The sequence below is a fragment of the Pelodiscus sinensis genome, chromosome 4 (assembly GCF_049634645.1).
Source record: "Pelodiscus sinensis isolate JC-2024 chromosome 4, ASM4963464v1, whole genome shotgun sequence".
Classification (NCBI taxonomy): Eukaryota; Metazoa; Chordata; order Testudines; family Trionychidae; genus Pelodiscus; species Pelodiscus sinensis.
Genome location: NC_134714.1, coordinates 28,852,547 through 28,867,961, shown reverse-complemented (window position 1 = coordinate 28,867,961; position 15,415 = coordinate 28,852,547). Strand labels below are relative to the sequence as shown.

The window sequence follows — 15,415 nt, the reverse complement described above, 5'->3', positions numbered from 1 at the left end:
AGGGGCCAACACTCACTGAATGAGGGCAGGGAGGTACTCGGGGGAAGAGACAGGGTGGCTGTAGAGCTCCATGGCCAGGGTTCAGTGTGCTCCTATGGGCCTGCATTCCTCAGCCACTCACCACTTCTCCCAAGCCTCCCTCCCCCAATCCCCACTCGGTCAATGCTTCCACCCGAGTGGAGCCATGTAGCTGGTAGCAGCAGAGGGGCCAGCATGACACTCCTCGTCTCTCCCATTCCAGTAGATTCCCTGGTTCGGGACCAGTCAGGTCCCAAGAGTGCTGGACCAGGGTGGTACAACCTGTATTAAAATATGGTACCCTTAGCTGGCTGTTTACCTTATTTTTCCAGGATGATGGGGGTAGGCTTAGCACTTAAAAAAAAATCTAAACCAACAGGCTTCTATGCTGTCAACAATGTGTTTGCACAGGTTGCTGTCTAGTGAATCAAGATATACCAGGCTGCCTGTAGATAAGGAGTTATCGCATTCCTTCTTTATTTGTTTGGGAATGTATATTAATCTCTATGTTTATATAGTTGCAAGCACCAGCTAGTGTGCAAGAGCCCGTTGGAATTTAACGAGCACTCAGCATGAGGGATATGACACTGATGAATTAATTTTCATTAGGGTTTACAATTTTCCCCAGGAAGAGCAAAAAGTCAGTGTTTCGATCAATAATCAATATCAGGAAGGGCCTGTTGATTCGCAAGACAGGAGGAAGAGATGTAGGGACCATTTCTGCAACAGTGACTGCTGCTGCTTCAGTGCCGTTCTCATGAACATTCAGCAAGGCCTTGTGAACAGCCTGCAAGGAAAGGAAGCAGAAGTTATAGTTGGAGTACAGAACAGTGGGCAGTGGCTGGAAATGAACATGAAAACTTTTTAAAGGAGAGCTCTTTGGAAAATCAGATGTTAAGATAAGAGTCTAATAAGAGCAGAACTGATGGAGCACAATGGAAGAAATACAACCAGCACTCCCAATGTGTTCATTAGGAGCTTTGCCTGTGTAAGTAAGGGCTTATCTAGACTATGCTAAAGTGTGGAAAGAGGATATGCATATTTCACAGGAATTTGCATATCTTCTTCTGATCTCACGAAAGTAGTTTGTACGTGGCTTTTTGGCGAATCCCCCCCCCTCCTTTTTCGAAAAGTCACATAAACCTCATTTTTTGAGGAAGAGCAACTTTTCAAAAAAAGGGGGGGGGTGCCGAAAAAGCCGCGTCCAGACTACTACATGGGTAGATGAATCAATAATAAAAGACTGAGCTGGAAGAATCAAATCCTCTGCATTCACACCACAAAGTGATTCTCCAATTCACTATTCCTCACCACACAAGAATAGGTTTGGAATCTGAAATAAGTGTCTAATGAAGAATTAGTTTACTGCAGAAACCTGGATCACATTCAGGAGGAATGATGACCTCAGAGGGCAAGAAACCAGCTTGCTAAGCTCCAGGTATCAATTCACATTTCTATGTCCAAATATTGACTGATTTCTTTGAAAAGAAGTTCTGTAATTGGAACGCTGTGCATTGTCATTAATGTGACATAAATATATATATTCTTTGCCAATCTTAGTTTAAATTGCTGATCATTATGGGTTATTATCTTTCAGTTATTATATTTTAGTTGTCAGTAATGGTTAAACTCTTTTTCTGTGTATATAACCCATACACCTTCTGGTTGTGGAGTACTCACTCGTGTCTTCACAGCATCAGGAAATACTAAAAATTTACCAAAGTTAGATGTAGTGAGTGAAAGTTATCTGTAGTGAGCAAGTTATTGCTTCTTTCTAGGAAAGACCAGTAGTTTTGCTCCTGCCTACACTGATGACCATTGACCTCTATGGGAGCAGGGTTAGGTCATTTCAAATTCTAAAATATATTTTAGAGCATTGGGCCAAATCCAGTGCAATGCTGGTGGTGTAAAACGGAATCAGCTGATGGATGATTTCACTTGCATAAAGGAATCTCAGGACGATCTTCCCAGCCTGTGTCATAAGGTGCAAGTCTGGGGAATAGGAGGCATGACTAAAGTGCCTCTATGCCCAGTGATCCTTTGATACTGGAAGGGTCTTGGGAGCTCTCAGTAGCCAGCCTTATTTTAAACAGCCATAAGGCTGCTTTGCTTTATGACGAAGGATGTGATGAAGTCACTCTGGTCACCACTTTCAGGAATCTGTGGATTTTTTGCCATTTCTTTCAACTTTCCTTGGAGAGTGGTGACCTTACCCTTTAATTTTAACATTTCTATGGACTCTGCTGCTAGGTATCACAGACCATTAGTTCTGTTTGAGAAAGTCCTCTTTGAAATGAGGAAAGATAAAAGTGAACTTAAGGAACTGTTAAAGTTGCAGTCCTTGGTCGCCTTGAATGTAGCCAACTGTCAATGCTCGGCTGCAGAGTCCATATACAAAGTTAGTTCACTTTGATCAACAGCTTCCGGTGAACAGTTTGTTAGTTGGCTTGGATTTAGTCCAGGGGTGGGCAATAATTTCTGATGGGAGGCCACTCCAAGAATTCGATAAGTGGTCAAAGACTGCTCTTTTCTGCGATGTTACTGGGGTGGAGCGGGGTCTGAGATGGAGCTTCGGTGCAGAAAGGAGCTTGGGGTCTGGAAGGGAATTTGGATAATGGGGGTTGTGACCTGGGGCTAGAGATTTGGGGGCAGGAAGGAATGCAGGTCTGGGAGGGGGTTATGATCTGGGCAGGGGATTCGGGTGCAAGAAGGAGTATGGGATCTGGGAAGGGATATGACCAGGAGCAGCGGTTTGGGTTGTGACCTGGGACAGGAGTGCAGGAGAGGGTGCAAAGAATTGGCATTGTGACCTGGGGCAGACAGTTGAGGTGTAGGAGAGGGTGGGGTTCCAGGGGCAGGTACTAGCCATGAGCCCAGTAGGACCCTCCTGCAGGCTTTCTGACTGTTGTATCCTCTCCTCCCCCCACCACATACTGCACAAAGCAGCCAGCTGCTGCATTTCCATGCAGTGCACCCTTTGGAGGAATATGGGGCTCTGCAAGCTGCCTGACGCTACAAGCATAGCCTAGGCATTTCCTATTGGCCAGTTTCCAAAGGGTATGCCCTGTGCAGAGATGCACATGCTGGCCCCAGCAGCTGGCCCCTGCCTGAGGGTCCCAAAGGGCTGCAGGACGTTGCTGGCCCAGAGGATCATGATAGGCCAGATCTGAATGTTTGGTGCCCTCAGACTTTATCTTACCCTCATCTAGTCCCATTTCAAAGCGGACTACCTATGGATCAAAGTGAACTAATAAACTTACTGTGCATCAGGAGGGTCCATATTTTTGCTGTGACCATATGGCAAAATTGTATGTGTTTTACCATAACTATCCTATAACTTATTCATCATTTTACCATGAAAAAATTGGATCCATATTTGTGGCCTCTTTACCAGCCTCATGGTTATGAATGTTTAAAGACAGTATGAGAGTAATCATGAGTGCACTGAACTGAACATAACTTAGACACTGTCCAGAGTCAGGGTGATTGGTGCAGACAAATCCATTTAAATCAAACTTATTAAACAAACTTACTTTTGAAATCTTCAGATTGTGATCTTCAGTGATTCCAGACAGATCAGCATGGTCCTCGAATACAGCAGTCACACCCATTCTCTTAAATATCTCTTCGATGTCATAGAAGGCCGAAATAGAAAATTTTGGAATGTACAGTTCTATTCTTCTGTTAAGGGCAATAAAAATGATGATAAAATATTGAATTCTGGTAACAGTGTGAAGTACCTGCTAAACAGCGATGCCTGAAATACTCCTGGGGAAATCTAAAATGTCAACTTGAATTTTTTGCATTCTTTTGGGAGCAAAAACAGTCCCCAGCTCTCACGACTGTAGCGAAACCCTCTTCTACACAACTGGCAACATTTCTCTGTGAAGTGGGAGGCTGAATTGGAAGGGCCGTGTACCAATGTGATGTCTCTCTATAGTAAGCACCCCCTCTTGGTGCAAATTCACTTTGCAACAGGACGCAGAGGACTGGGTTGCTCCTGAGGTGCAGCATCTGGGATAGAGGGACGTCCTACTGCCTGGATTCTCCTGTTCCTCACCCTTTGTGGGGGCACATAAGAGCTTACTGAGCTTGTCTGCCACTGGCCTGAAACGTGTTTCTATGGAACGGTTTGGTGTTTCTATGGAGGAAAGAGACATTCTATCTACCTGCCCCTTTCTTGTCTGCTCAGCCTCAAGTCCTGTCGAGTCTGCTACTAGTCTTTGGAATAATACACTTGATTGAGGATCAGCTATCCACTGAAGAGATGAGCTTTCCCATAATCTATTTGTTCATTCTTCCGGGCAGCAAGAACACTTTGAGAAAAGTCTCCTTTCTTTACAAAACATAATTTCAGTTCCATAAGGCTGCCTCAGTAGATTCATTCAACAGTTTGTGGCAAGGAATCTAAAGGAGTTGAAGATGGGGGAGGGGAGGACATTTTGGGCATCTTCTCTGTTCCGCTCGCCCTGCTCCCTGACAATGCATGTTTCTGCCGAACAGATTGAGTTCTTTGTCTAGCCCAGTTCTAAATCTTGTGGAATTTGTCATGTCCTGAGCGAGACCCTTCCACAGGCTTCATTTTCCTTTGCTTGAGTTCATTCCCAATTATTTTCCTTTACTTATCACCCCTAACTATGGCCTATTACTTATTGCTATAGCCACTGAATCAGCAACAAAGCTCCATTGATTTTAATGATGCAGGATCAGATCCTGTGTCACTAAGCCCAGGGCAGGGAAGGTAGCCTGTCAAACATTTTCCGCCTGCCTTCCATAACCCTCCAGGCCAGGGCTGGAAGAAAATATTTTGTGGTTCAGCAGGGCACTCGGGGAGTCTGCCTGTCTGCTGCAGCCCCAGCCACACCACTCTTGGAAGCAACATGGCTGGAGGTTGCAGGCAAGCATGTCTCTGTGTGCCCCTTGTGGGGAGGAGGGCAGCAAGTCTCCATGGGCTGCCCCTGCCCCCCAGCACCATCGGGGAGGGGAGTTACAGGCAGCTCATGGAGACATACTGACCCCCCCATCCCAAAGTGGCGCTCAGAGACATGCTTGCCAGCAACAGCCAGCAGCTTTGAGTGGCGTGAGGCCACCAGGGCATGAAGGCAGCCTGAGTGCTCTGCAGCACTGGTGGCCATGAGCTGTCTATGGTAAGCACCTCCTGGCCAGAGTCAGAGCCTGCATCTGGCACCCCCGTCTGCACCCCAAACTCATGCCGTCACTAAACAATTCCTGTCTCTACCCAATGTTGTTCTGCAAATAACTGCATGCCAGGTTTGCAAAATGCTATCTCTCTGCTAGCTCAGAACAATGAAATGTGGGCTGTGCAAGTACAATGTCAACATCAGCATCATGATCAATGGTGAACCAGTGGGAATTTGTATCCGGTCCAATATATTTCCACAGGTATTTGCAATGCTGTCATACACAAGTTTTATCTGAGCCTGCCTCAGACTAATTTTCAGGCTTCCTTGTAATGTGGATGCTCTATTTTGAAATAAGCTATTTCGAAATACATCTTCCAGAATAGCTTATTCCAAAATAGAGCATCCACACTACAAGGAAGCCTGAAAATTAGTCTGAGGCAGGCTCAGATAAAACTTGTGTACCCTTAGTCAACATTTGGCTTCATTGTGCATATTTATACATTTCCTCTTCAAATTCATCTCCCCAATCACTGGCTGGTTTTCTTTACTTCTCTGATTTCCCAAGACGAAGGGTACGTCTACACTACAGCACTAATTCGAACTAACTTAGTTCGAATTAGTTAATTCGAACTAACGCGTCTAGCACTAAAAACTAGTTCGAATTAGCGTTTTGCTAATTCGAACAAGCGCGTCCACATTAAGTGGACCCTGAATTAGGCTTAAGGATGGCCGGAAGCAGTGCCGGCAGGGCATCAGAGGAGGACTTAGAGCGTGGAGATGCTGTCTCGGGCTAGCCGAGAGCTGTGCTTAAAGGGTCCCAACCCCCACCCCGGACAGACCGTTCTCAGGGGTTCCCTGCTTGCAAACCAGTCCTGGCTTGGATTGCCTGGAGTACCCACATTGGGCACATCACACCACTCGGCCATAAGCCCGGCTGCACTTGCCGCAGGCTGCTATCTGGGGAGAGGGGACAATTGGGGGGCTGCAGGAGAGCTTCCACCCCCAGAAGCCCGCAGAGCTAGCCCAGTCCTCCCCATCGGGGGTTCGTACCCCATTCCTCCCTCACCTCCTTCCACTTACCCTTCCCTAGCCCCTTTTCTTGATGTACAAAATAAAGGACAATTGTGTTCAAAAATGGAATCTGTCTTTATTGAACAAAACTGGGGGAGACTGGGAAAAGGAGGTGGGAGAGGGGAAGAGAGAGGCTGGGAGAGGGGAGGGCAACTACAATGATCAGGGGTTGGGAACAGGTCCCATATGAAGAGAGGCTAAAGAGACTGGGACTTTTCAGTTTAGAAAAGAGGAGACGGAGGGGGGACAGGATAGAGGTCTCTAAAAACAGGAGTTGGGTGGAGAGGGTGCATACAGAAAAGTTCTTCATTAGTTCCCATAAAGAAGGACTAGAGGACACCAAAGGAAAGGAATGGGTAGCAGGCTTCAAACTAGTAACAGAAAGTTGTTCTTCACAAAGCAAAGAGTCAACCTGTGGAACTCCTTGCTTCAGGAGGATGTGAAGGCTAGAACTAGAACAGAGTTTAAAGGGAAGTGAGATCAAGTCATGGAGGTTGGGTCCATGGAGTGGTATCCCTGCCCAAGGTTTGTGGAAGGCTGGAGAGGGATGGCACGAGACAAATGGCTTGGTCACTGTCTTCGGTCCATCCCCTCCAGGGTTCCTAGGGTTGGCCGCTGTCAGCAGACAGGCTACTGGGCTAGATGGACCTTTGGTCTGACCCAGGATGGCCATTGTAAGCTCAGGGCTCAGGGTCGGGGATCTCAGTGGACCCCCTTGATTTTCATGCACACCTGCTCCTGGGTGGCCAGGCTGGCAGCTCTCCTGCCCTAGCCGGCCACTTTCCTGTGCCTAGTGCGGAGATCGTGGACAAGGTCCACGATGTCCGCACTAGCCCAGGCGGGTGCCCGCCTCTTGCGGTCCCGGGCAAGCTCCTGGGAGCCGCCAGCCTGGTCCCGGGAAGAAGGGGAGGGCTGGGGGGCATCGGGTGGGTGGCTCGAGCCGTGCCAGGTGCAGGGTCTGCTGGCTGGGTGCTGGCAGGCTTGCACCTGGCATGGGCACCGTAGCCAGCCCGTGCCCCTTTAAGGGGTCCGGGGCCGGGAGGGGGGCATACGAGTTTCCCTGGTGTTGGCCAGAGTGGCCACCAGGGAAACCTGGGGAGGGCTAGCCTCCCACTAGTTCGAATTAAGGGTCTACACAGCCCTTAATTCGAACTAGTAAGTTCGAACTAGGCTTAATCCTCGTGGAATGAGGTTTACCTAGTTCGAACTAAGCGCTCCGTTAGTTCGAATTAAGTTCAAACTAACGGAGCGCTAGTGTAGCGCCTATGAAAGTTAGTTCGAACTAACGTCCATTAGTTCGAACTAACTTTGTAGTGTAGACATACCCTTATAGACCTATTTTTGGTATTAGGGACTGAATTATGTTTCACTCCACGTGCAATTTCAGCAGTGCTCTATAACACCTGGCATCTCTGGGCATGCAGCCCAATATTACATTGGTTTACTTTTGCTGTCACTTCGCATTGCAAATTCATGTCTCACTTCTTTCTGCTCTCACCTACATTGTCTTCAGCAATACTGATTTCTAGCTCCCTCCCTCCCTTTGTTTTATGGATCATTTCTTCCTGCTGCATTAGCATACATTTTCCAGATCAGATCTTCGGATGGCATGGTTGGCTGAATGCTAGGCAGATGTTATATCTGCATTCCCTGGGCCTGATTCTGCTTTCATTTACACCAGTCAGAATCAGGAATAATTTACTGAAGTCAATGGAGTGACACACCAGTGTAAAATTGGTGAGATCAGAATCAAGCCTCCCCTGGTTTTTTTTTAATCTAGTCATGTTATACAAAACATGAGTCCCATTTTAGGTGTCAAAGTGTTTTACAAATATCAGTGAGCTCAGTTTTACAAAGACCCTTTGAGGCAGATAAATGTCATCATCCAACCTTTCTACGGATGGTTTAACTGTGGCAGTGGGAAGGTCAAGGCTCAAGGATAAGCAGAAAGTCTCTGGCAGGAATGGCAATAGCCCCTAGATCTCCTAACTCTCAGACCTGTCCCCTAATCTCAAGACCATCTTGATTCCTCCTTGCTAAAAGTAAAAAGCATCACAGCTTTAGTTTTCTTTAGTTCTTTACGGTCATTGCATCACTGAAACCTCCAATAAGTCAGTATAGTGGTACCGAAGGAACTGAGGCACCTAGTTTTATTTTGCCTACAGTTCAGATTCTAATCTATATCTACTGTAAATCAGCCTCAAAAAATAAGACTTACCCTTTTTTAAGTGATTTTATCCATTTAGCCACGGTTTCTTTCAACAGAGCATCCTCCACTTGTTTCATTTTTCCTTCATCCGGCAAGATAAATAATGCTGTAGCATTTCCTTTGTAAGGTATTTCCACCAGCTGACAAGATAGCTCCTTATCATGGTAACTGTTATAACGGCCATCTCGGGTCATCATATTGACTTTAACTGATGTTTTCCCATCCACAAAAAAATCTGCTTCATGGGTGAGCATATCACTGAAAGGGTGTTCCCAGTAGGCTATAAAAGAATGTAGTTGACTATACTGTGAAAGAAGCTTTATTAGTATAAACCACACTAATTCAAGTATAATAAATCTATATTTACAGATTCAAAGGCACTCAAAGCCAATTTTCCTAAGGAGATTTTTGTTTTCAATAGCATAATGGCATTTATGTTGTGTTTAGACTTTGTATGGGCTTTTTAAAAGTCCTGATGAAAACCATGAAATGAAATTAAGTAATCCTTTTATTTTCTTTTAATCTGTATTTTTGAGGCAGATCCACACGAGTTGCTTTCTGACAATTTACAGGTAATTAATGAATCAAGGTTTTTTCACGAGTTTTCAACTGTTAGGACTATATTCACAAGAGGAATGTAGGTATTGCATCATTATTTAGGTTTTTGAAGAGAAAAAGGGAGCAATGTTTTCCTTTAGTGGTATAAGTGTCTGCATAGATAAAGCAACTGTTGTAATTTCTCCCATGTGATTTCTATAACAAATAATTTTACACAAACTCTCACAAGTTATATGCAGAATTCTTTGCCTTTCTAAAGCTCAAAGACTCTGAAAGAGCTTTAAAACTATTAAGGAACTAAGCTTCAGAATACCCCTGGGAAGTAGGTATTACTCTTTCCCAAGTACAGATGCAGAAACCAAGGTACAAGTGAGCTTATGCGACATGCCCAGGGTTATATAACCAGACTCTGAGCCCTGACCTACACTAGGGAGTTATTTCAAAGTAACTCCCCTTATTTCAAAATACCAAGTGGAGTGTCCACGCTACCAAGCCCGTTATTTCAAAATACCGGGCTGCTTATTTTGAAATAATAACTCCTGCTTTCCACGAGGAACAATGCTTATTTCAAAATAGTTATTTCAAAATAGCAATAGTGTGGACACTCTACTGCTACTATTTTGAAATAACTACTCCCTGGAGTCATTCAAAGTAATTACTCCCGGTGTTTCCTGGGGCTCTCTAAGTCAGGGCAGCATGTCCACATTAAGGGAGCCTGCTTCGGACTAATTTCAAAGCTTCCCTTTAGTGTGGACATGCTATTTTGAAATAGTTATTTCGGGAGTTGTTATTTCCAAACAAGTTATTTTGAAATCATTTCCTAGTGTAGACATAGCCTTACAGAGGTGCAACCAGAACTGCACAGTATTGGGGCAATGCCTGAGACATCCAGTCAGGTCAGGTCTTGCAATAAGATGATGGCCATGGTTACACTGTTTCCTAATTTACCTTTAAATCATAACTCTGTCACTGCCACACAGAGTATAAAATTGCCCCACGCTCTTGATAGGATTAACTAAAATGTTTTTACGCAACTTTAACAAGATTTAAGGTGTTTGCTGTTCAGCTGAATACCATTTCATTTCAACAGGTTGATTTCCAGGCCTTAAAGCAAGCTTTTTATGTGTCCTGTATACTATTTGTACAACAAAGTACTGAGTTGCAAGTCTTCTACAGGTATCTGACAAATCACTACGTGAAGTTGCATTTCATATTCACATTCAAATTCGATTCCAGACATTGCAAGATTTGAAAGAAAATGTCCCTAATACTAGGTACATGGGAAAAAAATGAACATGTGCTGTTTTCTCTCTTTATAAAACAGCACAAGAAGTCAAAGAAAATCAGATAGGTGTATGGCCACCATCTCTCACCAGAATGAGAATATGTGCATGTGATTACAACATTTTGCAAAGAGACTTAAGACATTAATTTTCTCCTCATTCATATTAAATCATAAAATTAATGGCACAACAAATTTTTCAAACATGAGTACGTCAAGCCAGTCACAACTGCCCTGGTTTCCAGATATTCTAAGATCTGTCCCTGTTAACTTCAAAGGGAATCTAGCAGTACTAATAAAGTCACCACTTACATTTAGGGGCCTAATTATGACTTTAGGGACCTAATTTCAGACTTTAAGCCTTGAAATTTCATTTAATCGTACTGGGAAAGCTTTGCAGACATAATCATTTTCAATTTAGTTGATCTCGCAGGACTAAAAACCTGTTAAATTTTTAAAATGAGTAGAGATTTTTGAGTTTTGTTTCAGATTACAAATCAGATGCTGAAAATGTAATATTGGCAATAAGTAGCCATTGATATAACATGTCTTACCTTTAAAGTAAATATAATTGATGAGAACCATCACAGTGAGTGGATCAAGACCCTGGACCAAGTGGGCAATTTTCCCGTGGGTTTTCTTCTCAATGTAATCATTGATCTGTTTCTCAGTCTCGGCAGAATTTTGGAAGTTACTAGGAAGAGCTTCTGCTTCATAAAAGCTTTTCACATCGTCCAGAAACTTATCTAGCAATTTCAGCTTTTCATCCACAAAAAGGGCATTTCCCAGATTCACCTGGATTTCATTGTCAGGGTGGTTTAGCGAGTGAATAACATCACGAAAAGCTTCATGTATCTCCTGCTCCTCAATCTCTGTCAGGTTAAAGGCTAGTCCTTCCAGAATCTGAGTCAGAGTGGTTGATTTAGCACCTAGAGTCACCATGGCAAAAGCAGTGGAAATACTCAGAGGAGAGAAGAAAATATTCTTCTCTGCTGCATCTGATGTAACTTGCTTGTAGAACCTAAATGCAAAGTCAGCATTGCTAGCAGCTATTTTGCAACAAGCTGGTATTTTGCTTTTAGGATTTTCTTCAACCCTGGGATGATGTTCCTGGGTCTTTGTATCATCATGATCATCATGATGTTCAGGTTCATGATGACAATAAACAACAACAAGAAGTCCAATAAGAAATGAACACACATACAGGGTGGTCTTCATTTTCCTTTGGAACAACTCTATGAAGAAAGAATGAAAATCATTATATCTATGGAATAGTGTAATGAAAATTTGTGTTCATGTAAAACTAGGCCTAGTGAATTATTTTCCAGATATTAGTACAGGTTGCACATCTATAAACCAGAACTCTGGTCCAGCAACATATGTGGTCTGGTAGGTCCATGGATGTTCCAAGATCAGAGAGTACCAGCATGCTACAAGTGCAGGGAGGGGGGCAGCCTGCCTTGCTATAGGGGGGCTCAGGAGCCCAGTGCACTGCCTCACTGTGTGTGTGGAGGGGAAGGAGCCTGGAAGCCTGGTGCACAGCCCAGCTGGGTTGCTGAGGTGGGGCGGGCTGGGAGGAGGGGAGGGAAGGAGGGAGAGTGGGAGGGGGACTCGACTGAGAGCTGGGAAGCTCAGTGTGTAGCTCAGCTGGGCAGCCCAGGGAGCACAGAAATCTGGGGTGCAGGGCAGCAATGGGGGGGGGGGCAGAAATGACCTCCCCTGATCCCACAAAATCCCTCATTGGGATCAGTCGGGTCCCAAGTGTGCCAGACCAGGGAGGTCCAATCTGTATTTCCTGCTGTGCAGCTCTGCTATCCCTGAGGCATTTGGAGAGGCTCCCCTTGGTTTCCTTGCAATTCTCAGATATTTCTCCCCACTTCCCTCCAAGCCAGTGAGCATACAAGAAATCAGAGGCTTATGAAAACAAAAGGGGATTGGATTTATTAGACAGTCAGATATGAGACAGTTCTATCTTGCGAGTCTGAGGGTATGTCTACACTACCCTCCTAGTTCGAACTAGGAGGGTAATGTAGGCATACCGCACTTGCAAATGAAGCCCGGGATTTGAATTTCCCGGGCTTCATTTGCATAAGCGGGGCGCCGCCATTTTTAAATCCCCGCTCATTCGAACCCCGTGCCGCGCGGCTACACGCGGCACGGGGTTCGAACGAGCGGGGATTTAAAAATGGCGGCGCCCCGCTTATGCAAATGAAGCCCGGGAAATTCAAATCCCGGGCTTCATTTGCAAGTGCGGTATGCCTACATTACCCTCCTAGTTCGAACTAGGAGGGTAGTGTAGACATACCCTGAGAAAGGGAACAAGTGGGGTAGCTATGATTTTTTTATCCAAATCTAAATAGAATGGATAGTTAGATGATATCTATGCTGCAGCGCTATTTTGGGATACTGAAGTATCCCGAAATAGCTATCCCGCCTCTTCATAGCAAGCCCGTTATTTCGGGCTCGCTATTCTGGCATTCTTGTAAACCTCATTCTTCAAGGAGTAAGGGATGTTTTGGAATAGCACTTTATTTTGAAATTTGGCACTTTGTAGACAGCACCAAATCATGAAATAAGTTATTTCGAAATAGCCTCAAAATAAGATACACAATTTACGTTGCTCAAATTGCATATCTTATTTCAAGTTACAGTGATGTTTAGATGCACCCTTGGGGACTATGTCTGGAACAATGTATTTCCTTTGAACTAGTTCTCCCACTCCTCTCTTTAAGAACTGTCATGTTTATTAGTAAGAATAAGTTTATTAAAAAGTGCATATTAAATTACGCTTGTCTTTCTATAACAGCACAGCTGTATTAAAACCTTTTCTACTGATTCTGTAGCAATCAGGTATGGGGCTCAATTCTTCCCTACTTCTGACCCCAGTTATTACATAGGAAGTGAGCAATCTAAGGCTATGTCTATACTGCGGACATTTTCCAGGATACTGAAATTATCCTGGAAATGCTCTGCCATGTCCAAGGAATGCTTCTGCTTTTTTCAGAACAGTTTCTGGAAAAGCGGATGCCTTCTTTTGGCATCCTTGTATTCCTCATTGTATGAGGAATAAGGGATGTTCCAAAAGAGGAGGTTTTTCCAAAATTTGGCCCGATGTAGACGGGCCAAATTTCGGAAAAGCCTCTTCTGAAAAAAAAGCGGAAAAAGTTATGCAAATTGCGGTTTGCTATTCGTTTATCTTTTCCCAAAAGAACTCTACAGTCTAGACATAGCCTAAGGGTGCATCTACACAGCTCCCTAAACTCGAAATAAGATACACACTTTGCACTACACAAATTGTGTATCTTATTTCGAAACTATTTTGAAATTGAAATTTTGGTGCATGAACACAGCGCCAAACTTCAAAATAAGCCACTATTTTGAGACATCCCTTATCCCTCATGCAATGAGGTTTACCGGGCTGGCGAAATAGCATGCCCGTTATTTCAAAAAATATTTTGAAATAACAAGTGGTTTGTGTAGACATGGGGTAGCTATATTACCATGCAGTGCAGATGTATCCATCAGTAACTAGTTACAGCTCCCTGAATCAGAAATAATGTGGCCCATATATTAGTTAGAGTAGCCCAGCTGTTATTCTATTTCAGTATGACACTGGAATGAGATAGTAGAGAGCCATGATCCCAGTAACTAGATCTACATAAACAAGAGATTTTTTGGGTCACTTCAAATAAAAAATGATTATTTAAAAATATTCAGCAAGTCATTTAAAAAAATGGCTCTAGGTCAAAATGTTCTGATTTGATTTTGGGCATGTTAAATATTTTAAATTTGTTAATAAAAAATTAAATTTTGAAATGCTGTTGTAAATTGAAAATAATCTAAATGTTTTGCTTAGAAAACAGTGAAACAAAATATTTGAAACGGTGAGGCAAAAGTGACATGAATTCTCCGTGTGTTTCACAAGCACCTGATCTGCACACCAAAGCACAGTCTCCATGAGCACATGCAGCAGTCTCACTCAGACTCTTTGAAAGGTTTCTGAAAATCAGGCCCTCAACCTTCCTAGGTTTCCTTCAAGGGTGGAAAAGGGACCCGAGTTCTATAATTCACAGACACTAATTGCAGAGGCCTATCAACCTGACTTAGGGCCACATCTATCACATAAGCACACAGACTGATCACCAAGTACTGGGGAAAGAATGATGGAGGTTTCCTTCTCCACAGGGTGCAGAGTCATTCAGCGGCCACTCTTACAGCTCAGCGGTTACATTACCTGTTAAAAAACTTATACCTTCCCACTCTGGAGCCCCCGGCATGCTGATCAGTTATCAGGCCATGTGGCTACTGTAACTCCAAGATGTGCAATGAGAATAACTGCCAGCTGCTCCCTTCCTTGGGATTCAGAACATAAGGTACCTGTGTGCCAAGATCCTTTCCAAACCTCCCTCCCTGATCTGGAGTGGGTTGCATGATAGGGAGCTCTAGCAGGGACAAGTCTCCATCTGACTCTCCAGCCTGAATGGTTTTACAGGGTTAGCAGTTTATTGGGGCGTGGGGGGAGGGAGTCCTTGTAAACCGAGTGCATTCAATCTGGAGTCAGTACTGTATTAAACAGGCAGTCCAGCAATGACTTTTTACAGTCACTATTTGGAATACAGCCACACTTTAGAGGACTATATTGAACTATTCTTCGGTGTTTACTATTAAATAGTGTTTGATTTTTAAATCATAATACAACCTCACAAGGGTTCTATTTTCTGCTGTTCCCCGAGTAGTTGCACAAGACAGTCATGCTGTATAGAAGATTATTCTCTTACTTCTCTATGGCTATTACAAGATCACCAACAAGAGAATGACATGATCTTATAAACTCCTTATAACATGAGCTCATTGTCTTAAAGAAAAATGAATATAGTACTCACAGTATATTCAGAAGGATCCAGCTGTGTCTGTCTGAGCTTCACTACTCCTTGCTCCATTATTTATAGGACTGAACAGCATTAAGCACCTTGCCCTCTTGTGAAATATTAGATCAAAGAAAAATTAACAACAAGGTCAGACAAAATGCTGATGAAACTAGTTTTTCTGGACACTCAGGTTCAAGAGCCCACCGTCTATGCACGTAGAGCAGGCTAAGGTCAAGGGTCATGGGGTCCAGCTAGAGTGTAGTTG

At 43.9% G+C, this 15,415-nt stretch overlaps 1 protein-coding gene across 1 annotated transcript; it reads right to left on the bottom strand.

The window, feature by feature from the left end:
- Positions 1 to 471: 471 nt before the first annotated feature.
- Positions 472 to 15,322, bottom strand: LOC102456985 (alpha-1-antitrypsin-like). Its single transcript, XM_006133687.4, has 5 exons — positions 15,166 to 15,322; positions 10,837 to 11,517; positions 8,452 to 8,722; positions 3,552 to 3,699; positions 472 to 805 (listed from the first exon to the last, which is right to left on the bottom strand). The coding sequence occupies exons 2-5, from the start codon at positions 11,498 to 11,500 to the stop codon at positions 614 to 616; spliced, it is 1,275 nt and encodes a 424-aa protein (XP_006133749.1). The 5' UTR covers positions 11,501 to 11,517; positions 15,166 to 15,322; the 3' UTR covers positions 472 to 613.
- Between the last annotated feature and the right edge of the window lie 93 nt (positions 15,323 to 15,415).